The sequence below is a fragment of the Bos mutus genome, chromosome 24 (assembly GCF_027580195.1).
Source record: "Bos mutus isolate GX-2022 chromosome 24, NWIPB_WYAK_1.1, whole genome shotgun sequence".
Lineage (NCBI taxonomy): Eukaryota > Metazoa > Chordata > Mammalia > Artiodactyla > Bovidae > Bos > Bos mutus.
The window spans coordinates 21184705-21212022 of record NC_091640.1 but is presented as its reverse complement, the minus strand read 5'-3'; the positions used below and the strand labels follow the sequence as shown (position 1 = coordinate 21212022).

At 38.2% G+C, this 27318-nt stretch overlaps 1 protein-coding gene across 2 annotated transcripts in view; it reads right to left on the bottom strand.

Annotated features, from left to right (window-relative positions):
* Positions 1 to 255: 255 nt before the first annotated feature.
* Positions 256 to 27318, bottom strand: part of RPRD1A (regulation of nuclear pre-mRNA domain containing 1A) — a 67576-nt gene continuing 40513 nt past the window's right edge. Inside the window, exons 7-8 of one of the 2 annotated variants that reach the window (XM_070362004.1) lie at positions 3520 to 3717; positions 256 to 1016 (exon numbers count right to left, since the gene is read on the bottom strand). In XM_070362004.1, coding sequence (XP_070218105.1) covers positions 3568 to 3717 — 150 coding nt within the window. In that variant the 3' untranslated portion in view covers positions 256 to 1016; positions 3520 to 3567. Of the gene's footprint in view, positions 3718 to 27318 lie in introns of both variants that reach the window. The other variant, XM_005889225.3, reaches the window with a different exon arrangement.

Below are 27318 nucleotides of genomic sequence, written 5' to 3'. Positions count from 1 at the left end.
AGTCAACTCTTCGCATGAGGTGGCCAAAGTACTGGAGTTTCAGCTTTAGCATCATTCCTTCCAAAGAAATCCCAGGGCTGATCTCCTTCAGAATGGACTGGTTGGATCTCCCTGCAGTCCAAGGGACTCTCAAGAGTCTTCTCCACCATACCACTGCTGAATACTTCCAGCACTTTCCTTCCCTCCCGTCCATCCTCATCTCCCCTCCTCACCCCATATCCACCTGAGCAAATACACAAAAATGATCTGCACATCTCAAAAAGAACGTAAAACTTTATTAAGAACATCTTATATTGTCATCAGATACAAGCAAAGAAAAGGGGGTAAAGAAACAGGGAGACTTCATCTTCCCATGTGCTACTGCCACCTCAGAACAGACTCGTGTGGATGGCTGGAATTACAGATAGCAACAAACGCTCTGTATAAATAAATTCAGTAAGTAACACAATGCTCCCTTTCTATACAGAGAAGAACTGAGTTTACACTTTAAAAAGCTGTGATATAGTGCAACAACTATTAAGACTGCCGCTTAGAAGCTACTTCTTAATAGAATACAAAGCAGTTTAGTAGCTTTAAGTTATTTCATATAAATTTTTTGAATGGAAAATTCAGAAAGGACAGTCTAACTTTCCTAATTAATTTGTACTTTTGAGAGCTTTCTTTCTGAAGATTTCTCAGAACAGTTCAATAATAATAGATGAGTTGCTCATCTACAATGACAACCAACAACCTGGTTTTAATTTTGCAAATCAAGATGACCAGGTCATCTCAGCTTTTGCTGATCCTGAAAGAGTTCTTATAGAAAAACCCTGATTCAGAGTGCATGTGAGATGAGGTACCAAAATAGCTGCACCTGGACTGGTTTTCCTAGAAGGGGAGGTTGGCTATTGAGCACAGCTGATTTTCCCAGATTCCCAGGCTCCCCCATGTGGTTCTTTTACTTACTGTATTGATAGAAGGAGCAGAGGGAACACCAGGGAATCTGTTCAAATTGCCACTCCAGACAGCTCTCTGCACTGTTTGTGGAGAAAAGAGTGATGGTATCCATTCAAACCAAATATGCCTACTGCAAGTATGGTGACATGCTTTTCTCTTGAGGGGCCAGGCCAAGCTGCACTCAAAATGCATGATTTGCCTCACGTACACAGTGAAGAAAATGTTCATGATTCAGAATTTGGTATTAGAGTACCCCCAGCTAACCCAGCTAAAGTTTCTTGAGAAATTTTAGTCCCCCTTTTAGAAAGGAAGGCTATTTACTGCTAAGGCTTACCACATTAACTATCAAGACTTCTAAAGCAGACCGTATCATTTGTGTTCATGGTCAGTGAATTAACCAACAACTGAAAGCTTGTGAAGACTTGGTCAAAGGGGAAAACCGGGGGTAGGATTCAGGTTGAGTACAATCACTTACCACAAATTGCATCAAGCTCTTTAAAAAAAATAATGCATTTTTATAATAAATATTTAGAGCAGATACTGGCATTAAAATCAGTATCTAAATCAGAAGTCTTTCTTAAATGGTGAAAATATTTCAACAAACTTCTAGTAGGTTTCAAATCTTCCCAGGAGTACATAGTTTATAAATTAGTATTAAATGGAAAACAAAAATGTATTTTGAATAAGTCACCACTTTAGTAGCTCATAAATAAGGTCAAGATGCTAAAAAATAAGTCAATATACAAGTTTTGTTTTCACTTTAACAAAGTGGCATGCTTCTGTAACAGGTATAACCAGGTTTCGATAATCGTGCATTTGCCACACCCTCCACCCCATGCTGAGTCTTCTCCTTATGCAGCCTACACCTAGGGACAGAGGCACACAAGACAGAGAGGCACCCCAATGTCTAAGTCTGGCTGCTACACACCATTTCCTTAGTGCAGAGTGATGTTACAAATGCTGGTCAGGGTCTACTACTCGTAATTTGTCAACCACATTACAAGTTCAGTACATTCATGGTTAAGTGGATTAGGTTCCTGGGTGAGCTCTCTGTGGGAGTGTTCACAGGGAACCTAATTACTACTGTTCCTGTGGAAAAATGTGCCCCGAGTCCCAAAAGTTGACTAAAAACCTTTGGAATATAAGCCATGTATGGGTGGGAACTACGTGTGTCTGTTTTGGAGAGGCCAAACCGTTCAAAGCACCGTTCTGAAAACTACTGGCTGCTAAAATGAAATACTGGCTTTCTCCTTCACATATAGTAAATTCACTTTGACTATAATTTCTAATACTGAGAAAGAGTGAAGCCATTCAGATTAGTGAGACATAACTGACCTGTGGGATTTAAAAAGCTGTTTTATTGACTAAGATGAATCTTCTTACAACAAAAAGAAAAATGTCTAATATGTAATGAATGAAAAAAAATGTTTATCCTAAGTAATCACTGAGTACAAAATCCACAGCTTAACAGTGTGATTTAAAGAGAAAGCAGGAGAGCATGCAATTGCTCTAACACAGGGTTAGAAATAAAAGGTAAAAGTACATTTGTTTTGGTAATTCTAAATATACAAATATAATATTTACCATATCTACCCTGTAGTGTAGGACTGCTTAATTCCCATTTATACGTAATTCAAAAACCTTAAGGAAACATTAAAAATGTTCCAGGCAACTTTACTGAACATTAATGAATATTGAGTTCATGAGATATTAGAGCTAAAAATACTACTGTTTTTAAAAGTTAAATGGCTAAGAGAATATTAAGGTACCATTATTTTACTCTTCTTTTAATCCCACAGATGGCTTTTTATGTTAAAGGGATCAATTATGTTAAAAGGAGCTTGATTTGACAAACAGAGATTCCAGAATCAGAGTTGTTCTCTTGGTACAATGTCAATTTTTTTTTAAACATTTCCAAAAGCATTTTCATAGCTATCTACCTAAATAACTCTAAACAGCTTTTAATCAAGGGGTCCCTATATAACACTCCTTTTATCCTACACTGTGGCTGTTGGGATGAAACACCTGTTGTGGAAAAGTTCTCTAGGTTCTGATCTGACCCTCAAAACAACATCCATTTTTAGTATTAAATGACCGACCTCTGGGGAATAAGGAATCTAAAGTGTTGAGAGGCACAGAACTGATGTTTTGGTTGAGGAGAAGGGTGAAAATCAAGTTGAAACACCTAGTCCCTTCTACAATCAAGTCCTAACTATACCATAATAAAGTCTCAACCAACCTGATTAGTTCTTACCCTTTAGGAATCACATACTATACACTGATTAGATACTGAAGAAAATAAAGAAAAACATTTGAAAATACATGAAGAAATAGAAACATGGAAATTTCTCACAAGGCCCTGGATCAAAAAAATTTACAAAAAGATCTTTTGAAAATAATCACTACTTGTGAGCTTAATACACATAGATTCACTTTGTTTAAACTAAGTCATGTTAACTTACCAATAAAATAGTAAACAAACCAACATTTTAAACAATTTTATAAATTACCTGTCATTTCTTTTTGTTAATGTCACTCTCTCAACAATATACAAAAATAACACTACAGCACTATCCACCTAACCTGTCTCCATCTCTTGCAAAGTCCTGGGCCCTGGAAAGAGACTGGTCATCAATCTTCACTGTAGATGTCCCCCGCAAAGGGCAGGTGCATGTGGCTGCCAGTGACATTGGGCAATCGAGATAAGTCCGGCAGGCTCTGGATCCGGGACCTGAGTTCTTTGCGTACCAGGGAAACTCTGGCTAACTTGCGCTTGTATTCCTGTAACATCAAACCACTCTCATTAGCACTGTGGGAGTTCAGAAAGGAGCTATCTAGCTTATCCAGCTAATGCTCTGCAGAAAATCTGATAAAGCACTCAGTTTATGCTGAAAAACAAGATTATGTAAGCCTTAGGACCAAAAGAGGGATTTGGGAAATACTCAAGTAGGGAAACTCATTCTTAGGAAAAACTACAGTCTTAAGTTGCTGCTTCACACCTGTAAAAAGAAGACTAACATATTAATGTATCAATATTTAACTGAAGCATATAGGATTCTCAGGTATACCAGGGCAAGGATAAGAAAAAGTATATATTTATTTCCACAAGCTTAAAATAAAATTTAGCAGTGTTTTTGACTATAAATGTTGGCAAAAAACCACAGGAGTATTATCAGTATCTTTGAGTTTATCTCGAATAGAAACCAGATGCTTCATTATTACATCATAGTTTTTCACATTTATCACTACTTTGAAATAATTAGACCGACTGCTAGTGTTACTTAATTTATCAGTAAAGAAGCATGTATTACTGTTCAAGTTTTATTACTTCAATAACTATTTCAATATAACTTTTTTCTATTGTAATGTTATGCATCTTATTTTCTACATTTAAAGTATTTAACTTGAGAAGGGGTCCAAGGCTTCATAGGCTCACCAAAGGATCTCAATGGCACAAAAGGAAAAAAACTTAGGAAACCCTGCAAACAGCAGCCTAAGGTGTCAGACTAGAAACCAATAAAGATTATGTTTGGCTTAGGGGGAACAGGCCATTCTCTGTAGTGGAAATATCTTTTATTAATAACTGAAGCTTTCAGACTTCAACCAGGACAGAGGAACCTTCTTTTTCCATCACCTAGTACAGGCAGAGTGTGAAGAGGGGAAATCAAAAAGTTGACTATTATTTCCTCTATAAAGACTAGAAACTTTTCCTCCCTCTGACCAAGGGTTAGCTCACCAAGACAGAGCAGGTGAGTGAGAAGCTTTCATCTGGGATAGAAGGCCTATCCACAAGGAGCCCCTTTTTGTTTCTCAATTCTGACTAAATCTCCTAGGAAATTTTTGGAGAAACAGAATTCTCAAAAGAACACCAGCCTCATCAACCATCAATTAAATGAGAACCTCTGGAAGCAGGTCCAGGGCTCCTGAATTTTGTAAAAGCTCCCCCAAAGGATGCTAATACACGAGCCACTTCTCTACAGGTTTTGTCTAAAAATGAAATCAGGGAAACTTCTCTGAATTACTAAGTCCCCTCTTTTAAAGAACCACCATTAATATGCCTGGGGAAAGGAAACTGTCAGAATTACTATATCCCAACCACTCTAAGGCAATGGGGGAAACAGGGTTTCTGAAGTACACTGGGGAAGTGAGCACCCTGGCAGACAAAGCCAACGAGGTTGAAAGCTGGGCATGTTGTAGGACAGCTTTGGACACAAAAGAGAGGTGTCGATTCTTGCCGTGTCTGCCTGTCCTTGCACTTTTAATCCATCATGAAGGTCAAGGTTGAGTAAGGGAATTTAATATCTAAAACCTCAAGGTTAAGACTTTCCTGTTCCCTTTTCCCCTTTGCCAGTGACACTGGCACAGCAAGTAGGTTTCAGTACAGCAGCTCTGAATGGCACACAGAAAAGCAGCAAGGTGCTCATTCTAGATACACACTTTTCAGTCCATACACATCTCCGCACTTCGCACACGTCCTCAGAATACTCTGGTGGGGGCAGGGGCAAACACATACCTCCACCTGTCCCATCTGTGTGCATGCTCAGTGGCCTCAGTTGTCTCTGACTCTTTGCGACCCCATGGCAGGCTTCTGTCCATGGGATTTCCCAGCAAGAATACTGGACTGGGTTGCCATGCCCTCCTCCAGATCTTCCTCACCCAGGGATAGGACCCACGGCTCCTACGTCTCCTGCATAGCAGGAAGATTCTTTACCACTGAGCTACTGGGGAAGCCCCCATCTGTCCGTTTGTACTAAATCACTCTTTAATAAATAACACCTAAAGTACTCCAAGGCTAGCATGATAGATTCAGATGCTGTTCAAACATGCACAGAAGTAATTACTCTGCTCCTCTTGAGGCTAGATGTCCTGAGAAGTCTCATGTGCCTTTAGTGATCATTACTGCCCATCCTAATTTCAAGTTTCTAGCAATCACACAGGCTGTTCTTCAGTTATTAAGATTTATCTTAATCCTTTGATTCAGGCAACCCACTCCAGTACTCTTGCCTGGAAAATCCCATGGATGGAGGAGCCTGGTAGGCTACAGTCTATGGGGTCGTAAAGAGTCAGACACAACTGGGCGACTTCACTTTTACTTTCATGGCAATTAAAAGCCCTCTACCAACTGGTGACACTGCATACAAAAAACTGGTAAACATAAACAAAAGCTGCCCTTTATTGGATGTCCACTGATACACCAGACATTAAAAAAAGAACTCATTTCATCCTCTCAGTAATCCTGTGAGAAGACTGATTATCCTTCACAAACAGTAAAAATCAGGCTTTCCTCAATTAGGAACAAAAGTAGTAACCAAAAATTTTCTTCTACTGTCAGAATCAGACTTTCATCTGAAAGACAAAAGATTTAAGAAGTTGTGGTTAACCATCTGATGTTAGCTTGAAGAAAAAACCGACGAAATCTGATTAACTACCCAACTCTATGATCCAGGGCACAGTTCTAAAGGTCTTAAATTGCCTCACTGGATTCCACAGGCTGGTTTCCTATGTCAACGATGCTTATAGTAAGAGGTGTGTGTTGTTCTGAAACTGAGGCTCTACCTCAGACATGGAGGCTGAGAATACTGGGGCACCAATAACCCCTGCCCACCGCCCCTACCCACCCCAACCTCCCATCCCCGCGCCGTTCAGGAGGTGGTAGTCCTCACAAACAGCTGAGAGCACCCTTCCCCTTCACCTAGAGCTCAGGTCCTATAGCAGGGGTAGCATTTAGAGAAAAGACTGCCATTGTCTCCACCCACAGTTCCACAGTCCCGACTCAAAGACTTTACAGGAGGAAAGAAACAGGCAATAAAACAGCGCCCTCCTGGGTCAGAACAAACATCTAACTGACCTCAAAACAAAATCGGTATCTGGAAGAGATTCGTGCACTCCCATCTTCATCGCAGCACTGTTCACAATAGCCAAGACATGGAAACAACCTAAGTCTCTGCCAACAGATGAATGGATAAAGATGTGGTGCATATGTACAATGGAGCACTCAGCCACAAGAATGAAGGAAATTCTGTCATTTGCAACAACCTGAACAAACCTAGAGGACACTGCTGTTGTTTATGGTCATTAAGTTGTGTTCGACACTTGTGACCCCATGAACTGTATAGTCTGCCAGACTCCTCGGTCCATGGGATTCTCCAGGCAAGAATACTGGAGTGGGTTGTCGTTTCCTTCTCCAGGGGATCTTCCCAATGCAGGGATTGAACCCAAGTCTTCGGCATCGCAGGTGGATTCTTTACCATTGAGTAAAACAATTAGCCAGACAAATACTATATAATCTCACTTACATGGGGACCCTTAAGAAAAAAAAAAATGAACTCACAGAAACAGAGTAAGAGTGATGCTGACCAGGGGCTGGGGTGCTAGGCGCGGGGAGATGGGAAGATGCTGGTCAATGGGTAGAAGCCTTCAGTTATAAAATGAATATGCTCTGGAGATCTAATGCAGAGATGCTGATTATAGTCAATAATACTGAGTACACCTGATATCTGCCGAGAGCAGACCTATATTCTCATCACCAAAAAGGAGAGAAAAAGTAATGATGTGTAGTGAGGAATATATTAACCTGATTGTTAGTAATCATTTCACAAAGAATACTTACGTCAAATCATCCCACCATACTCTGTAAATATACACAGTTTTATGTGACAGTTTCATCTCAATGAAGCTGAAGTTGGGGGCAAAGAAACATCTTTTTATCCTTAGTATATAAAAAAGGCCACTACAGGTAAGTCCCTTTTAGTTTTCTCATTATTTTCTAACTAAACCTGCATTTTGCAAAAATGGCTTTCAAAATATTTTGTATTTTAACCTAAAGAACTTCTTTTTCCTAAAAGAATTTAGCTCTGTTCCAGCAACAAAGAGGATCTGAATTCTAAAGTTAAAAAAAAAAAAGAAAAAAATGCTGAAAAGCCAAAGCATTAAAAAATCAGGCCCTTTCCCTTAGTAATAAATACTGAACTGATATATACTCCCTTCACTGCAAAAGTACAGTGTTGTATTTTATGTTGTCTTTTTAAAATTTTTATTTTTTAATTGAAGTATAGTTGATTTATAGCTGTTGTAAACCCTCTGGTGTACAACAAAAATGATTACGTTATATAGAACATACATAAAAGAATATTTATATTATGTTCTTTTTCAGATCCCTTCCCATTACAGGTTAAGATATTGAATATAGTTCCCTCTGCTATCCAGTGCGTCCTTGTCGTCTACTTTAGATACAGTAGTCTTTATCTGTTCATCTCAAATTCCAGTCTGTCCCTTCCAGCCTTTCCCCCTTTGGTCTCTTTTTCCTTTTGTTCTCTTCTGTGATTTGTTGACTATCTTCAGTACTTTTTTGGATTACTTCTTGTTTATATCTATTATACATTTTGGGGCTTGCGATTACCTGGAGGTTTTGGTATAGTAGTCTATATAAACACATGTGTTGTAAGTCACTCATCTTTCAATTTCAAACACATTTTAAATACCCTGCCATTTATACTCTCCTTCTCTCTCGGTTACATTTTGATAACATGTTTTACATCTAACTGCTCTGTGTATCCTTTAACTGCTTACTGTGGACACAGGTGTGATTTTACTACTTTTGTCTTTTAATCTTTCTAGCTTTGTGTGTGGGTGATTTCCTTAATGTTTTCTTTTACCTGTGAGCTTTTTCATCTCTTAGCTTGTTTCTAGTTGTGGCCTTTTCTTTTTCAGCTACAGAAGTTCCTTATACGTTTTTTGTAAAGCTGGTTTGGTGGTGCTGAATTCTTCTGTTACTTCTCTATAAAAGCTTTTGATTATCCATCAAATCTGAAGGAGAGTCTTGTGGGTAAAGTATTCTTGGTTGTAGGCTTTTCCATTTCACTCCCTTCTGGCCTGCAGTTTCTGCTAAAAAATCAGCTGCCATTTCGTGAACCAATGTTTTACCTCATTTCTTGCCAACTGTTTACATGAGTTATTTTACTTCTCCCTTGTTATTCCCCACTCATTCAACAAGGCCTATGTTTTTATTCTTAATTTACTTGCCAGATCTCCACCAACACCACACTCAAACAGCAACACTCATGTATATTTCAGTATCAGTCAGGAGGTGCAATCTATCTTGTGTGCAGTGAAAGTGGGGTAGAGCTAGGCTGAAATCTGAACCACTAGAAATGCTTTTCTTTACAGCTAATATTGAGTATCTTACATTGTGTTCAAATTTTCTCATTTCACACGACCTATTTTAAGATAAATCTTTGCCACAGAAGCTTTTCCTATTGTGGTTTCACACCTGCTACCATTCAAGTTAGTTCTGAACTTAAATACTACTATTCTGTTCTCCGGTTTTTATATCCATAACTGGGGAACACACACTTTGTGTCTATCTGTATTCCTTATAGTGTCCAGCAGAGCACAGGGTATGAACAGGTAGGTCCCCAGTGGATTCTCCTGGAAATTAAGTCAAAAGATCTGGATACAAGTACTGCTGTGAAAATGCTGCACTCAATATGCCAGTAAATTTGGAAAACTCAGCAGTGGCCACAGGACTGGGAAAGGTCAGTTTTCATTCCAATCCCAAAGAAAGGCAATGCCAAAGAAGGTTCAAACTACTGCACAACTGCACTCATCTCACACACTAGCAAAGTAATGCTCAAAATTCTCCAAGCCAGGCGTCAACAGTACATGAACCAAGAACTTCTAGATGTTCACGCTGGATATAGAAAAGGCAGAGGAACCAGAGATAGAATTGCCAACATCCGTTGGATCATAGAAAAAGCAAGAGAATTCCAGAAAAACATCTACTTCTGTTTCACTGACCATGCTTAAGCCTTTGTGTGGATCACAACAAACTGTGGAAAATTCTTAGACATGGGAATACCTGACCACCTCACCTGCCTCCTGAGAAACCAGTTTGCAGGTCAAGAAGCAACAGTTAGAATCGGACATGGAACGATGCACTGGTTCCAAACTGGGAAAGGAGTACATCAAGGCTGTATATTGTCACCTTGCTTATTTAACTTATATGCAGAGTACAACATGCGAAATGCCACAGTGGATGAAGCACAAGCTGGAATCACAACTGCTGGGGAAAATATCAATAACCTCAGAAATGCAGATGATACCAGCCTTATTGCAGAAAGCAAAGAGGCACTGAAGAGCCTCTTGATGAAGTGAAAGAGGAGAGTGAAAAAGCTGGCTGAAAACTCAACATTCAAAAAACTAAGATCACGGCATCTGGTCCCATCACTTCATGGCAAAAAAATGGGGAAACAATGGAAATAGTTTATTTTCTTGGGCTCCAAAATCACTGAGGATGGTGACTGCAGCCATGAAATTAAAAGACACTTGCTCCTTGAAAGAAAAGCTATGACCAACCTACACAGCAGAGACGTTACAAAGCAGAGACGTTACAAAGCAGAGACGTTACTTTGCCGACAAAGGTCTGTTTGGTCAAAGATATGGTCTTTCCAGCAGTCATGTATGAATGAGAGTTGGACCATAAAAAAGTTCAGTGCCAAAGAATTTATGCTTTTGAACTGTGATGTTGGAGAAGACACTTGAGAGTCCCTTGGACCACAAGGAAATCCAACCAGCCGATCGTAAAGGAAATTAGTTCTGAATACTCATTGAAAAGACTGATGCTGAATCTCCAATACTCTGGCCACCTGACGTAAAAAACAACTCAGTGGAAAAGACCCTGATGCTGGGAAAATCTGAAGGCAGGAGAATGGGATGACAGAGCACAAGATGATTGGATGGCATCACCGGTGGATGTGAATTTGAGCAAGCTCCGGGAGCTGGTGATGGACAGGGAAGCCTGGCATGCTGCAGTCCAGGGGGTTGCTGGGTCAGACACAACTGAGTGACTGAACTGCTCCCTCCATTTATTACCTATAATCTTAGGCAACATGCCCTAAGATTATCTAAGCCTCACTTGCTTCCTTTATACAATATGGGTATCTATTTTATCGGGCTGTGAGGCCTGCTGCTACTGCTAAGTCGCCTCAGTCGTGTCCGACTCTGTGCGACCCCATAGACGGCAGCCCACCAGGCTCCCTCGTCCCTGGGATTCTCCAGGCAAGAACACTGGAGTGGGTTGCCATTTCCTTCTCCAGTGCATGAAGGTGAAAAGTGAAAGTGAAGTCGTGAGTGAAGTGAAAGCTGTGAGGCCTAAATAAGTTAATTTTGGAAGTTTTCAAACTATGAAGTGCCATATGACTGTGGTTATCATTCTGAGATGGCATCAGAACTATCGTGCACCAAAAACAGCCAAGAGAATAAATGTCCTGAAATGTGGAGTTCTTAGTCACTTTAGGGCTGACAGTTGTTCTAACATTCTAGTTCTTAAAATAAATGTCTTCACTATTTCTGAATTTAAATGTATATATAAGGGCTAACTTTTTCTTGCAGATGCCACTAAGAAGTCTGCTCTCTTCTTTCATACATGACTATGACTTAAAAAAAAAAACAGAGAATTTCAATTGTATGCAGGTGAGGATTGTTAGTGGCCAGTAAAGGCTGTGGTCAACAATTTCAAGCATCATGCCTACCATGCTCCAGCTCTTCCTTCCTACCTACTTCCTGAGGGACAACTGCTGAAGCAGAAAAGGAAAACATCAAGTTAGGAAGCCCAGTCCTGATTCTAGTGAGCAAGCTGTGTAGCTTCTCTAGGAATCGAGTCTGAGTATAATCCAGGTTCCAGAATACTCTGAACACAAGGTTTTGACAAATCATTCTTTCATCTGTGGAATCAATCTTCAGCATCCCCTTCAAGTATAAAATACGACTGGGCCAGATAACAACCAGTTTTAAAAGACATACATACTAGGATATTATTTTAGTCAAGAAAACATGGACATCCTAGCATGCTGGGGTTATTAAAGACTTTCCCCACACAGTTACTTCTTAAGGATGGAGTCAGTAATATTTCCACACGACATCTTATTTCTATAGTATTCTTAGGGGTACCTATGCAAACACCTAAGCAATTTAATTTCTCCCTTTATGACTGTATGTATCCTTAGTCAAAATTTGATAGTAACATACTTGAGAATCTTGGGTTACAACGAATTAATGTTAAAGGTAGAGCTAGTTATCTTCATTCCAAACAGTATCAAGACATAATCTTCAGAACATATTATAAGAACCCCTTAGGTTGATGATAATGCTCACAATCCTGGTTCCTTTTATTGTTCTTCTGTAGAACTCTAAATGGCTTTGTTCTTTGATATGTATTTTATTATGTCTTTTGCCTCTCTCTAGATGTTATCAAGTCTTTCTTATATAACTTTCTTCAAATAACTATTTATTAATGGAAGCTCCAACTCTCACTTTTGAGAATCCACCATAATTTACTTCATTTTGCTTTCCCTGGTGTTGGGACTCTTTGCTAGGTTAGACAGGAAAAGTTAACCAAAGTATTTAATATCAATCAAGATTTTTTTAATACCATTTTTTTTTTTTTCAAAACAAGGCCAAGAAATTTCATGGTGTCAGGAAAATTAGTCAAGTCTGTGTCGTCTCCAGGGAACAGAGTATAAAGCAGGTAAAGATCTCAGTAGTTTGCCCTAACCTGTCATCTAGAAAACAAATACCCAAATTTAGTTTGGTATACAGTCCTGAAGTTTTTCAAAATTATAATAATTTAAATATTTTAAAAATATCAAATCCTTTCTATTTTCTTTTCACAGTATCCTATTTGTCTCTGATGGGCCCATTTTTCCTTGACCATCTGCAGAAAAGTTCTACCTTTTAGTGGGAAATACTTTAGCATAAATGAATGTTATCTAACACTGTCTTACATCATTCAGCTCCTTTGAGGGCTCACTATCATTTTCTTAAGTATTCTAAAAGCAGATTTTACCTTAAAATATCCTTGAAAAAGGTAATTCCCACCTGTTAATAAGTTATGATTCTACTAGCACAAAGGCTCATTAGCCTTCTGGATTAACAAGTAGAAAAAAGATTCAATATTTACTCAGGGACTAAGATTTCTGCAGGGAACCCAATGCCTACCTGGCTATCAGCTGGGTTTTAAAAAAGTCAGTAATGCTAAATTATAATGAGGGTAGATACTGTTACAAATAAGCTTTATACATTTCTAGATTCATCAACTATGATCCTAATTAAAATTTTGATGTGCTTACTAAATGTCAAACACTGTTCTAAGTAGCCCATTTAATCTTCATAGGAAGAGACTATTATTATCCATGCATTACAGTGCTTCCCTGGTGGTTCACCTGGTAAGGAATCTGCCTGCAATGCCGGAGACCTGGGTTCAATCTCTGGGTTGGGAAGATCCCCTGGAAACGGGAATGGCTACCCACTCCAGTATTTTGGCCTGGAGAATTCCATGGACAGTATAGTCCATGGGGTCGCAAAGAATTGGACAGGACTGAATGACTCTCAGTTTCACAGATAATAAAACTAAAGCACAACTGCTGCTGCTGCTGTTTAGCCACTCAGTCATGTCCAATTCTTTATGACCTCATGGACTGTAGCCCGCTAGGCTCCTCTGTCCATGGGATTTCCCAGGCAAGAATACTGGAGTGTATCTCCTTCTCCAGGGGAATCTTCCTGACGCAAGGATCAAACCTGCATCTCCTGCTTGGCAGGCAGATTCTCTACCACTGAGCCACCAGGGAAGTCCAAAGCACAATTAACTTCTTGTTAAGAAACTTCCTCTAAAGTCAACAAAGGCTGCAAACTGACAATCTGGCTTCAGAGTCTTCATACTTAACCATTATTCTATCTTACCTCTCATATCTAGAATTGTTACTGGGATGGGTATTCTGAAGAAGTGTTATCCAACTGAAATCTACCTTACATCGAATATAGGACCACCACAATCACAGGACTAACAGGTCCCTAAAACTCAAAACCCAACACATTAAGGAAACAAATTGTGACTTATAGTAGGTAGTCTATCCCTTCATTAAAACATCTCTGGAATTTCCAGTAGTGGAGAGATGTCATTTTCTCATGAGTAACAGCATATGGGCTTAAAGATTAAAAAAGGGGGGGGAGGGAGGGAAGGGGGCCAATGATAGTAATAGCAGCAACACACAAGAGAAAAGAAACAAGAAAAGGTAAAGGGCCAGTCCAGTCAGCAATGATGACCAGCATTTCAGAGAAGTTGAACCTATTGCCAATTATCACTTTTGACATTGGAAGGGGAGCATAAGCCAGGAGCCTACAGGCCACTTCTCTGTAACTTCAAAATCAAATGGAAAGAAGGAATTTAAGGAAGTGAGATGTAACACATTTTCTACTCATCTTATATTTACCCTAAGAAGTAAGACTTAATCACGTTTTCTTGAAATTTTCATTTACCTTTTGGCCTATTTTCATCTCCTGTGTGCCTTTTAGTCTTAATCCCTAAGAAAATGTTATCCAGTTACTAAAGAATCACACTATCTCAGGGTCATGGAGGTCAGCTAATTTGGTTATTTCCCAAATTGGGTGTCCAGCAGGTTTTCCAGTATGTCACGTATGGATGTGAGAATTGAATTACAAAGAAAGCTGAGCGCCGAAGAATTGATGCTTTTGAACTGTGGTGTTGGAGAAGACTCTTGAGAGTCCCGTGGACTGCAAGGAGATCCAACCAGTCCATCCTAAAGGAGATCAGTCCTGGGTGTTCATTGGAAGGACTGATGTTGAAGCTGAAACTCCAGTACTTTGGCCACCTGATGTGAAGAACTGACTCCTTAGAAAAGACCCTGATCCTGGGAAAGATTAAAGGTGGGAGGAGAAGGGGATGACAGAGGATGAGATGGTTGGATGGCAGCACCGATTCGATGGACCTGAGTTTGAGTAAGGTCTGGGAGTCGGTGATGGACAGGGAAGCCTGGCATGCCGTAGTCCATGGGGTCACAAAGAGTCAGATACAACTAAGTGACTGAACTGAACTGAAATTGGGTGTCGTGCAGAATATTGCTACACAAGGCTTTTAACAGGCAGGCCATAAACCAGGGATTCTGGGCTGTTCAAGAGCACATATAGCTTCTTTGTGACATCCCTGCTCCCGTCTCCAACGTGCTCATGTCCAGAATGAAGCTTCAGAAGAGATTCCGGTTTGTAACACTCCTCAAAAACACTAACATACATAACACAGGCAAACATTAGAGCTAACATCTCTCTTGTTCTTGTCATTCAATCTCTTCTTGACCACCTTCAGCAACAGCAAACATTGCATTCTCTTTTACTTTTAAAGAACAGTTTCCCAGGATACAGAATTTTAGGATGGAATTTCTCCCAACACTTTTCATTCCACTCTTCCTGGCGTGGTTCTGCTGTAATTCTTTTCCTACAGGTAAGAATTTTTCTTTTTCAACTCTTCCCAAGGTTTTCTCTTTGCATTTCATTTTCTGCAATTTGAATATGACATGAAAACTGAAAGTGTTAGTTGCTCAGTCATGTCCAACTCTTTGCAACCCCATGGACTATATACAGTGCATGAAATTTTCCAGGTCAGAACACTGGAGTGGGTAGCCATTTCCTTTTCCAGGGGATCTTCCTGACCCAGGGATCAAACTGGGGTCTCTCAAATTACAGGTAGATTCTTTAGTGTCTGAACCACCTGGGAAGCCCAACATGCCTAAGCACAAACCACATTTTTATATCCTGTCAAGTATTTGTCCTCTCCATTTCCTGGATCAGTCATTTTGATGTCCTGTCATTAATTTTGGAATTTCTTCTGCTTCATTTGTTCTCCTGATATCCCAAGCAAATGTTATGTTACACTTTTCCAAACTGCCCACAATTCTTGAATGTTCTAGGTTTGGTTTTTGGAGAAAAGGTTGTTGCTGTTGTTCTATTTTCTTTTTGCATCTAAGTTGGGAAAATCTCTACTGATGGATTATCAGGCCCATATATATTTTTCCCTCAGCAGTGTCCAGTCTACTGAGGAGATCATCAGAAGCACTCATGTCAGTGTTTATTCCTAGCATTTAAAATTTGTTTTTGATTTTTTAAGCATTTTCACCTCTACTTACATCTGTTCTTGCATGGTGTCTACCCTTCATTAGAGTTGTTAACATATTAATCAATTACATTCCTGAGCTGGTGATTCTAAAATTTGTGTCATACAAGAATCTACTTCTGACTTCTTGTTTTGTCTCTTCAGGCTGTTCCTTGACTGTTGGCATGTTTCGTAATTTTTCAAAAGCTGAACATGATTACCAGACAATAAAAGACTGAGGTAAACAGATCTTTATCTTGAGGTTTTACATTGGTCTGGCCAGGATTGGGGCTATATTTAAGGTCTGCTGTAGATGTAGATAGCTGAGGCTTTTTGAAACACATTACTTTCATAGTCCTTTCACATTAGGCCAGGTCTAACTGGAAGAATGGTTTTGTCATTTGGAAGATATCCACTGGTCCTAATTCGGCCTTCTTACATAAACCAAATTCTTCTCTCCCAATAGCTTTCAAAGCATCTAAAGACAAGTAGCACATAAATTATGCCTGTCCTTAAGATCTCTGATATCTCCATTTGTTCAACTGTCCAATGTACTTTATCTTTATTTCCTTTGTCATCCTGACCCCTGCCTCTGAATACACTGTGGTAATTCCCTTTGCTAATGCAGAATCCAGCTGCATTAACAAGCATGGTTTAACAAGCATGCATTAACAAACATGCTTTAACAAGCACCCAATGAACTTATTTTTCATATTCTGAACACTTAGTGTAGCTTAACACTGTTTATGTTACTACAGCTTTATCACCACACTAACAACTACATGACCCCTGTTTTCTCAAGAAATGATGCCAAGTCCTACTGATGCAGTTAGCTTAGAGAAATCTAAATGCAGGAACTGACAGTGGAAATTTTTAAGTGATAATGAAAGCAATGCAAGATTCATAGATTCCCCATTCAATTTGCACTGGTTATGGACCAATGGTTATTAAACTGTGAGCCACAGATGCGTATTAGAGGCAGCTTTAATTCAACTAAAGTTGTAAGCAAATCTGGGCAATGTGCATTTTTCAAAACTTCTGGCCACTCAGAAAATTTAAAAATGACAATGCTCTCATATTCTATAATCTGATGTTTCATGAACTTTTTTTTTTTTTTGGCTCTGACACACAGCATGAGGTCTTAGTTCCCAGAACAGAGCCCCCTGTAGTGAAAGCACAGTTTTAACCCCAGATGGGAACCAGGGATGTCCCACACACACTTTTTATTTAATCAAAGAAAACTGAACACATTTATCTATGGTCCCAAAAGTTAAAAAGTAACTAAAATCTCATTAGGATTTACAATACAGAACACATTACTGTAGCATAATATATTCAGCATCTAATAAGTTATCAAAATTTATCAAATTTACTGATAATGATCTGCCTAGTTAATAGGCGTATTTCATTGTATGTAAAATTATCTCAATTTTAAAATGCACTAAGTATTAATCCTAAAAAACATCCAAGAATACTACTTTATGATGGAATAATATCACTGGTATTAGAAAGCTTCCAAGGATGAAATTGGCTTTGCTTTGAAGTAGTGCCTTTCTTCATAACCTGATCTAAGCATGACCAAATTTGACATGTTTTACAAAGAAATTTTGCTTTAGGAAGCTATGCCAGACAGAATTCTTTCTGTGAGATATTAGTATCAATGACATAAGACTCTCTTTAAAATTTTGATTTAACTACCTAAGGAGTTCATATTTTACTTCAACAAAACAGTATGTGCAATGCTATCAAAATTACCAAGACAAATTCTAACATGAATCTTACTTCAAAAAGGAGTGGACAATTAGAAGGTATAGTTACCAAAAATACCACTCCCCCAATAAATTACAATGGTGCATTGAAGGACTGAGCTTAGAGAGGCAGTGAGGACTTGCAGATTAACTTCTAGTATTTTTGATAGTAAATATCTCCCCCAACCAGGATGTCACACAGACCTAGGTCTTCCAGTAGATCCACAACTTATATATCCTACATGGATAAATGGACCTCTTTCCTAAGGCTTCAGCTGTCTTTTAAATAAAGGAAACAAAAGATACAATAAATGCTAGCCACCTATAATGTTGTTTAAAAAAGTCACTATCACAAATACTTTTTAGAAGATGAGACTGAATATATGCAACTATTTAAAACAAAACAGTAGAGTGAAATATTAAAAATCATTGTTTTCAGAGAGGTTGATATAAACTCTTGAGCTGGAATTTTTTCAGTACTTTCCAAATTTTCTATAATAAACATTTATTGTTTTTATGATGGGAAAGCGTTTTAGGAATAAAAGGCAAGGAAAAATTTTAAACTGTGCATACAAACTTACTCAGAAGTTTCCAACTATAAGATGAAGAATGGGCGGAAAGTCAAAAGCACTGAATTTTAGAGTTTAAACAGATCTCATAAATCATTAGGTTTGATATCTGCATTTTGAAAATGAGGGGAAAAAGAGATTCATATTACACTACTCCAAGTTCACACCAAAGTTCTAAAACCCGTAACTCTCTGGTTCATTATTCTAATCCAAACTTCATACTCACTGAAGGCTAATCAAGATAAATATCCAAGTTGGATGTAAATCTGTACATTGAGTATGGCTGTAACTCTTTTAACATTTTTGTAATGAGGCTTACAATGGTATTTTTAATCTGTGATTTTTATAAGATTAAGAAAGTACACTGAAATGTTATCAGGAGCTAAGTAGTTTTAATATATTTGTTTTAATGTAATTATTTTAATATTTTCAAATTTCCTTTGAAGATAATATTAACTAATACTTCAGTGCTTCAGTGTTCTCATTCATAAAACAGTATCCACCTCATATAGTCACAAATAAAGATAGGATCAGTACCTAGAACTGCACCCTCACAAAGAGTAAATGCTAAGTATTTGTTATTATTTTATAATAAAATTATAAATTGTCTCCTTACAATGTCATTTAACTGCAGTATCAGGTTTCAGGTTAGACACTGATCATTTTTCACCCATATAATGTATGGAAAATGTTTCCTTTATTCAGGATTGGGATATTTCATGCAAGAGGCCAAAGATTTTTGGGAATCTAAATAAAAACGAATAAGCTCTTAGAGGCTGTGAAGACAACCTATTTTCTGATGAATACTAATTAGGGATGGGGCAGGATCTCCACGTGTGTAGGCATTTTCAGTAGTTTACATCTACTGAATGTTGCACTTTTCTGTTAACTATTTCCTAGGGGAAAATTCTTCCCTCTGAATCTGCTGTCTTATGTATTGCCCTTCAAGGAATGGATGGTAGTTCCAGTGATGTTACTGTCTTTGTGACTAGACTGTTATGTACAACTTACTTGGGTTGTCATTAAAGTGGACAAGATCCAACATCAATTATCCCAGTGAATGATTTTCCAGAAACAGGTGATTCCCATTACTCCTGGGCCTCACCAGCTTGGAGGAAACACTGCCCTTTTCCTCTGCTCCAAGCTCGGATACAGACACAGATGCCTCACCGCTGCTCCCCGGCCCAGGAAGTTTGGGAAGTGACCTTCCTGTTTCCACTGCAGCACCCTTAGTCCCTGTGCGTTGTTCCAACCTCCTGCTTCCACTTCGGAGCTTAGATTATTTAAGCAAATGCTCCCATCTTGAGGAGGGCACATGCCAAGATGTGGTTTATTTCTTCAATTCCTATCAGTGATCCACCTTCTGAGTAGACTGCCATCTGAGGGAGGGCACCCATAGCATTTCTCTTATATTAGAGTGGAGCTATTATATACATCATATTTAATAAATATAACTTATCCATTTTATCTCTGTATCTTTTAAGCAATCTTTATCAGTCATTATAAACAGGATTTTCTGTGGCAACAGAAATGTTCTGTATCTGCACTATCCAAGAGTACCAAAGAGCCACACATGGCTACTAAGCATCTGAAATATGGCTAATGCTGATAACTTAAATTTTATTCAATTGTAATTAAATATCACTGTGGCTAGTGGCTACTGGGTAGTGCAGCTCCTTATCTCTTTACATTCACCTCAACTCCATGTGTGCCTTCAATTCATTCTTCTTCCTCAAATTTCATTTCATCCCCCCCTTCATTGTATCTACCTTTATATTTGTGTAATATATATACATATTCATCTTTATTATATGATATCATAAAAAGACTATGCTAGGTTTTATAATTCCATTAAATTTAATATATATTAATATATATTAACTTTTCTATAAGTTCTAGGAGGTGGGAAAAGCTGCCATTCAGTCTAACATCTTAAAAAAAAGAAATCTACTCTGCTTTCATTTTCTCTACAGAAGAGTGAAAATCTAAATCAGGCAAGGAAATAATGTGAATATCACACTTTAATTATGCCCAAGTCTCCTAACAGAATCAATTACATTCCAGACCAACTTCATTTATAACAGAGAAATAAGTATGGGGCAGGTAAGTCCAAATCTCAAAAAAAGATGGAATATATTATTTAAAAGATCTTAGGAATCCAGTTGCAATCACTTAGATGCTAAGACTATAACTAGGAATATAAACACTTGCTTTTTGAGAGCTCACATTACAGATATAAAAACACTGCAGACATCTTATACTCTTCTTACAGTATCCCAATAAATAAAACACAAATTCACTGGTTAAATGATAAAATAGATATAAACTAGCTAGAAAACCTCCAAGTCTCTTTGTTTTGGGGCTGAAACTTCTGGGGCACTTACTATATGCTGAGCAGTTTAAGCATCCCAACTTGTTTAAATCCCATAATAATCATATAAAGCAGATATAATTATTATCTCTATTTTATAGACAAGGAAACTGAGGTAGAGAAAGATCAAATGATTTGCCGTATGCCACTCAGCTAGTGAGTGGTAAAGCCAGATTCTTAACTCAGGTAATCCGGTTCCAGAGTCCCTACTCTTCTGCACAGGGCTAAAGGGCCTGGCTATGTGTTCACTGATCCAAGACCAAGCTGATTAACTGGGGAAAATGTCTAATCACAGGCATATGTTTCTAGCCTAGCCTTATCTCTCAAACACACAAATATACTTTTATTTGTAATTTAAAATATATCCTTAAGAAATTTGCATAAGAAACAAAAGCCAAAACAAGAAGCAACAAAAGTAAAGTGTTTTTAAGAAAAACTCTTACAGACTGAAACACTGATTCAGTAAGATAATACAGACACATGTATTTTAAAAACTAATTACATAAGAATCTGACAAACAACTCCAAGATTAAGAATGGCTGATGTTGAATAAAAAAAAGTTTGACATAGTCCCAAAATTAGCATGAGCAAAAAAATGCCAGAGCTACACTGTCAAAAATATACACCACCAAAAGAAAGGAAAAAACCCCTCAGGGCTAGAAGAAAGTTTATATGCAGCCAAAAAAGCTCCAAAGTGAAGGGAATGGTCTTTCTCAAAGGAAAGCAGGGTGTTTGCTTTGATATCCCTACTGCATCAGTAACAGAAGTTCAGGAAAAGTGGCATGATTCACAGCTAGCAGCTTTCTGTGGCCACGGAGCAACCAGAGCTAGAAGGTCCATGGGAAGGATAATGCAACTTTCGAGGACAGTGGGAAGGCAATTGAGGCTTCAGGGGACAGCGTGAGGGCAACTGAGGTGTCAGGGGACAGTGGGAAAGTAGTAGAAGCTTCAGAGGACAGAGATCAGGAGACGGCAACAAAAAGTAACAGATTCCAAAACAAAGGCCAGAAGCGGAGTTTTAATAATGCATTTGGACAGTAGCTTGAAGTAGAGGATTTATTTGGCCAAAACAGAACTATGTTCAGCAATGTGGAACTGAACATTATTTTTCATACAAAGTTAAAAGCACATTGTATCTCCTTCCTGACCACTTGCCCAGTCCCCATCTCTTCGAGAGAGAAAAGCTTCATCTAAATTATTTCATCTGACTGATGACCGTCTTATAACTTTATTGCTACTTCCATCTTGGGTATTCCTTTGGAAAAGGTGCATGGATTCATTACATAATCTAATGTATCGTTTATAGATTATAAGATAAAGTCAAGCATGTATCTGCTGATACTTTTTAAGTTGACCTGTCATTATACTTAGAAATGTCTCTTAATAGTAGGCTTCCCTGGTGGCTCAGATGGTAAAGACTCTCCTGCAATGCAGGACCCCTGGGTCGGGAAGATCCCCTGGAGAAGGAAATGGCACCCCACTCCAGTAATCTTGCCTGGAGAATTCCATGAACAGAGGATCCTGGCAGGCTACAGTCCATGGGGTTGCAAAGAGTCAGGCATGACTGAGCAATTATCACTCACTATCACTCAAGAAAGCTCTAAATTATTTATGCTAAAATAATATTTTATTTATGAGAATTAACTTCAACATAAAGGATAAAAAAAAGACATATAATTATTTACTTTGCTTACTGAAGTGATCTTTTCTCAGAGCTCATTAGTTTCATCAAACATGTACTTTCAAATATCTATTTATTTGTACAATTCCTAAACCCACAGATTAGGGAAAATAATCTAAAAGTAGAGAGAGAAAATGCTTTAAGCACTAACTGCAAGCAATAAAACATATAAGTTAACCTACAAAGAACACATACGAAAGTTTCTTAAAAAAGCAGACAGTGGCAGATTAAGCAGTATGTAACATTTACATTAAATAAGTCCAAATTCCTATAAATTTTACCAAGCTCTATGGGCAGGACTATTTTCCAGTTGTTAGACATTTATAATGTAGATTCTCCTATGTGTCACTTTAACAAGCAACCTGTGCCTGTGGGGACTCCCAGCAGCACGGGGAGGGTCCAAGGACCACCGTGACTAAAGGGGTACTGGGTGGCATGGCTCCTGTGCTGGGAAAACAGAGGCAACGCTCCAGTCAGGTCTGGGCTGACTGGGCAAACTCGCAGAACTCTTGGTGCTAACATCTCCTCGGATGCCGATTCCCTATCCACCTGGTCCAGAGTTGTAGCATCTGTGAACTGGCCAACTAAAAGCCAGTATTAAATCTCTTTTTTCAACAGAGATCAATAAAACACTGACAAAACTCTCCACTCCCTTCATTAGAGAACCATGCTGTGAGCAAGAACAAGTACAACAGAAACAGCAACAGCAACAAAAACCCACGGGACTATTAAAGGAAAACAACAGAAATGAGGAAAAACGATGAGAAAAGATAAACAATGTGGCATAAAGATTCAAGAGAGTCAATATATGTAACAGGGAATTTAAGGAGCAACTATGGTAGCTCCGATGGTAAAGAATCCACCTGCGATGCAGGAGATGCAGGTTCAATCCCCAGGTTGGGAAGAGCCCCTGGAGGGGGGCAAGGCAACCCACTCCAGTATTCTTGCCTGGAGAATCCCAGGACAGAGGAGCCTGGCAGGGTCCATGGGGTCACAAAGAGTTGGACACGACTAAACACCTAACACTGTAATAAGAAATTAACAGAAATAAATGGCAACATACATTTTTCTGATAAAAGTGAACAGCAATGTCAAGCCAAATTAATTAAAGGCCAATATCCTAGATATGTGATAGTCAAAGTGTTAAATGTGTAAGAGAAAAGAAAAAAAAAACACGGTAACTAGACCAAATGAAAAAAGAAAGTGACCCAAGAATTCTACATTCAGCCAAGTACTCATATGTGAGCAGAAAGGAAAGCCACTCACAGACATGCCAAGACTTGCACTAATTTTGCTATTCATTGACTTCCACAACTCTGCCCTTTTTTTTGACATAGTTGACTGGAATAGCTTTTCAAGTAAATTTTTAAATGACAAATAATATACAAATAATGTAGTAAAATTAAAAAACAAGAAAAACATGATTTTCTACAGACCACTGAAAGGATCTAGGATTCTATAAATGAAACTGGTTGGTAAAGAGCAAAGAGAAAAGAGGGAGAAAACTAAATAGAGAGCTATTATTTCAGAGTATATAATTTCAATATCAATAGTAGGTTGTGGTTTTTACCTATAATTCTGGATTTTTGGTATAATCTACATTTTCCCCAGGAATGCATGTAAATGTATACAAACACACACATACACACACAAATATATAAAACATATAAATGAAAAAAAAAAACTTTTGTGAAATTTCCTAAACAAAAGTATATAATAAATTTCTAGCTACTGATCAGAAAATGGAGATTACTAGTCTCAAAACCATGTGCTCCCTTCACATCAGAAACATTATTCAAGCAGAGGCTAGTTAACCTATCTTTTAAGAAGTGTGCTAAATTAATTTCCAGCACTGGGTAAATTAGATGATCTCCAAACCAAGCTCTGTGCATTGTTGGTAGGAATGCAAAATAGTTGTGGCCATTATAGATGGTATAGTATGGTAATTTCTCAGAAAAATGGAAAACAGAATTACCACATGATTCAGCAATCCCACTCCTGGGTATATACCCAGAAGATGTGAAATCAGGGACTCAAAAAGATATTTGCTATGAACCCATGTACACAGCAGCATTATTCACATTAGCCAAAAGGCGGAAGCTATTACAGTGTTCACTGATGGACAACTGGGGAAAACCAGAAAAGTTTATCCATGTTATAAAGTATTACTGAGCCTTAAAAAAGAAAATTCTTGGACTTCCCTAGTGGTCCAGTGGTTAAGAGACCACCTGCCAATGCAGGGGACATGGGTTCAATCCCTAGTCTGGGAAGACCCCACATGCTGCGAGAGAACTAATTCTGTGCGCCACAACCACTGAAGTTCATGTGCCCTACAGCCTGTGCTCTGCAACAAGAGAAGCCACTGCAAACACAAGCCCCACTCACTGCATCTAGAGAAAGCCCTCTAGAAAGCAATGAACACCCAGCACAGCCAAAAATAAATTTTTTAAAAAGAAAATTCTGGCATATGTTATAACGTGGATGAACCTAGAGAATATAATGCTAAGTGATATGAAAGTGAAAGTGGTAACTGTTCAGGCGTGTCCAACTCTGTGCGACCCCATGAACTGGAGCCCGGCAGCCTCTCTGTCCACGGGATCCTCCAGGCAAGAATACTGGAGTGGGTTGCCATGCCCTCTCCAGGGGATCTTCCCACCCCAGGGATTAAACCTGGGTCTCCTGCACTGCAGGCAAATTCTTTTATCATCTGAGGCACCTGGGAAGCCCCTCCCGTCAAAAAGACAAATACTGCATGATTACACTTAATATTATATATCCAGCATAGACTTATTCACAGAGACAGTTTGTCAGGGGTGGTAGGGAGTGGGGAGTTGATTCATGGGTATAGTTTCAGTTCTGCTACGTGAAAACAGTTCTGCAGGCTGGCTACAAAAGAACATGAATATACCTAACAGTATTGAACCGCACACTTTTAAAAATGGTTAAGATGGTCAACTGTATATTTATCTTACAATTTTTTTAAGTGTAAAAGAAAAAAACTATACCATTACTTTAACTGCTCCCAGAATTTATCCCAGTAAAGATTTTTCTGGGTATTATGCAATTTAAAGGATCTGGTAGTAGGGCAAAAGCAAAAAACAAAAAACCATTATGTAAAATAATGGCTTTTGGTATTTATTGCCAACTGTCTTTCACAAAGAATGAATGATACATGAATTTACATCAACAGTGTAAGAGACCCACTCCCATCTCCTCTTGCTATTGCACAGGATGCCATATCCTTTTCTTAAACTTGTAGCTAACATGAACATGAAAATCATATCATGTATTACTTTTTCCATTTTTCCCCTACTTCTAAGAATTTATGAAACTATGATCACAGATAAGCATATTCTTAAACTGGAAAAAATAAATGCTAAGCAGCAGTCAGCTGGCTAAAGAAATACTTCTTTAAAACAGAATATGACCTAGATATTAAAATGAGAATTTCTGTAATCACAGGAAAATGTTTACAGTACATGTGTAAAAATGGCAATGTATAAAAATGTCATACATGCTAATGCAATGACTGACCCCATCTTCCAAATCTTGTCAAGGGTTATTTCAGGAGGAACGAGACTTTAGGTGATATCTGTGCTTACCAATAGTTTCTAAACTATGAGGACCATGTACTACTCATACAATCTTTTTTTAAAGAACTAATATTTATTGACCACTCAAGCTAGTTCTCTAGTTTAATATCCTTTTAGTCAATGCCAGAATCATTCACACCATAGTTTTCAATCTCATTTATCACTGATTCCTCTTACTCCTCTGATCCAATTAACAAATTATGGTGATTCAATTGTTCCCCTCACCTTTCCATTCCTTTATTTTCTCATTGCTATCATCAATTATGGTTTAGCCCTTCATTACCCATAATATAAAATTTCCAGTAAAGTCCTATCTGGTCTCCCTATCGCAAATCTCTTGCCATTCTAATCCACTTGGCAAATGCAACCGGGTTTCCAAACACTGCTAATGTTACAAGTCCGCTCTGGCCTCTGGGCTGTTATAAACCAACCATCTGCTCAGCCAGCCATTCAGTGCCCGTCACAATTTGATTCCAACCTACTTTTCAATTTCACCTCACTCCTAATAATTCTCAGCTGCTACAGAACAAATAATTGTAGCAGCTGTCAGTTATTGAGCACTTTACTACACCCAGGGTGCTAATTGCTTTATACGCATAAATTCCGTAATCACAATGCTTCTCTTGAAGGGTATGAGTAACTCATACTTACGAGTATGAGTTCTATTCCACAAAAGAGTTAACAAGCAGAGAGCAATTAGAGTTTAATTCCTCTTTTTAGGTAAGTGAACAAACGTAGACGAGGACTGATTTAATTTGTAGCTATGGTTCTTCCACCAGGTAGCACTGTGATGCTTATAAATTCAGCACTTATGGATTGCTGAGTATTACTGTTCGTCATTCATGTTTTCTAATATATCGTTAAAGTGTTATTCTACTAAAGACAAAAAGTAAACTGGTAAAATAATTTTAAAATTCCAAAATGGTCTTTCATTTTTTGTCAAAAATTCCCAGCTGCAGTTCTAGAATCCATAGTCCTTTAACACAAAACCCCTTTTTAAAAAGTACTGGGCTTATACTAATATGACTTAAAAATTAACTTATTTTCTGAACATAATTTTTTTTCAAAAACCTCAAATATCTTTAATCATTTTATCAAAGCATCATTCTTTCTAATTACAAGAGAAATCACAAATTTAAAATACAAGAGTACATACTCCTTGCAAACTACATTCGTACTAGCATTCATTCATTCATTCATCATTTGATGGCCAACTATCATTTTACTCACTCAACAGAAACACCTGCCTACTAGGAGAAAAACTATTGCTCCAAACCCTTAAGATACAGCAATAAACATGAAAAATAAAGTTCTTCCTCTCATGGTACTCACATTCCAGTCAGGTACAGATATAAGTATATAATAAGGTTTTAAATTTCAAACAGTGGTTTAAGTTCCATGAAGAAAAAACAATATATCAGCAATGTAATCAGGAGAAGGGTAGGTGGAATTTAATGAGACAAGGGTTCTAAGGAGGTGATA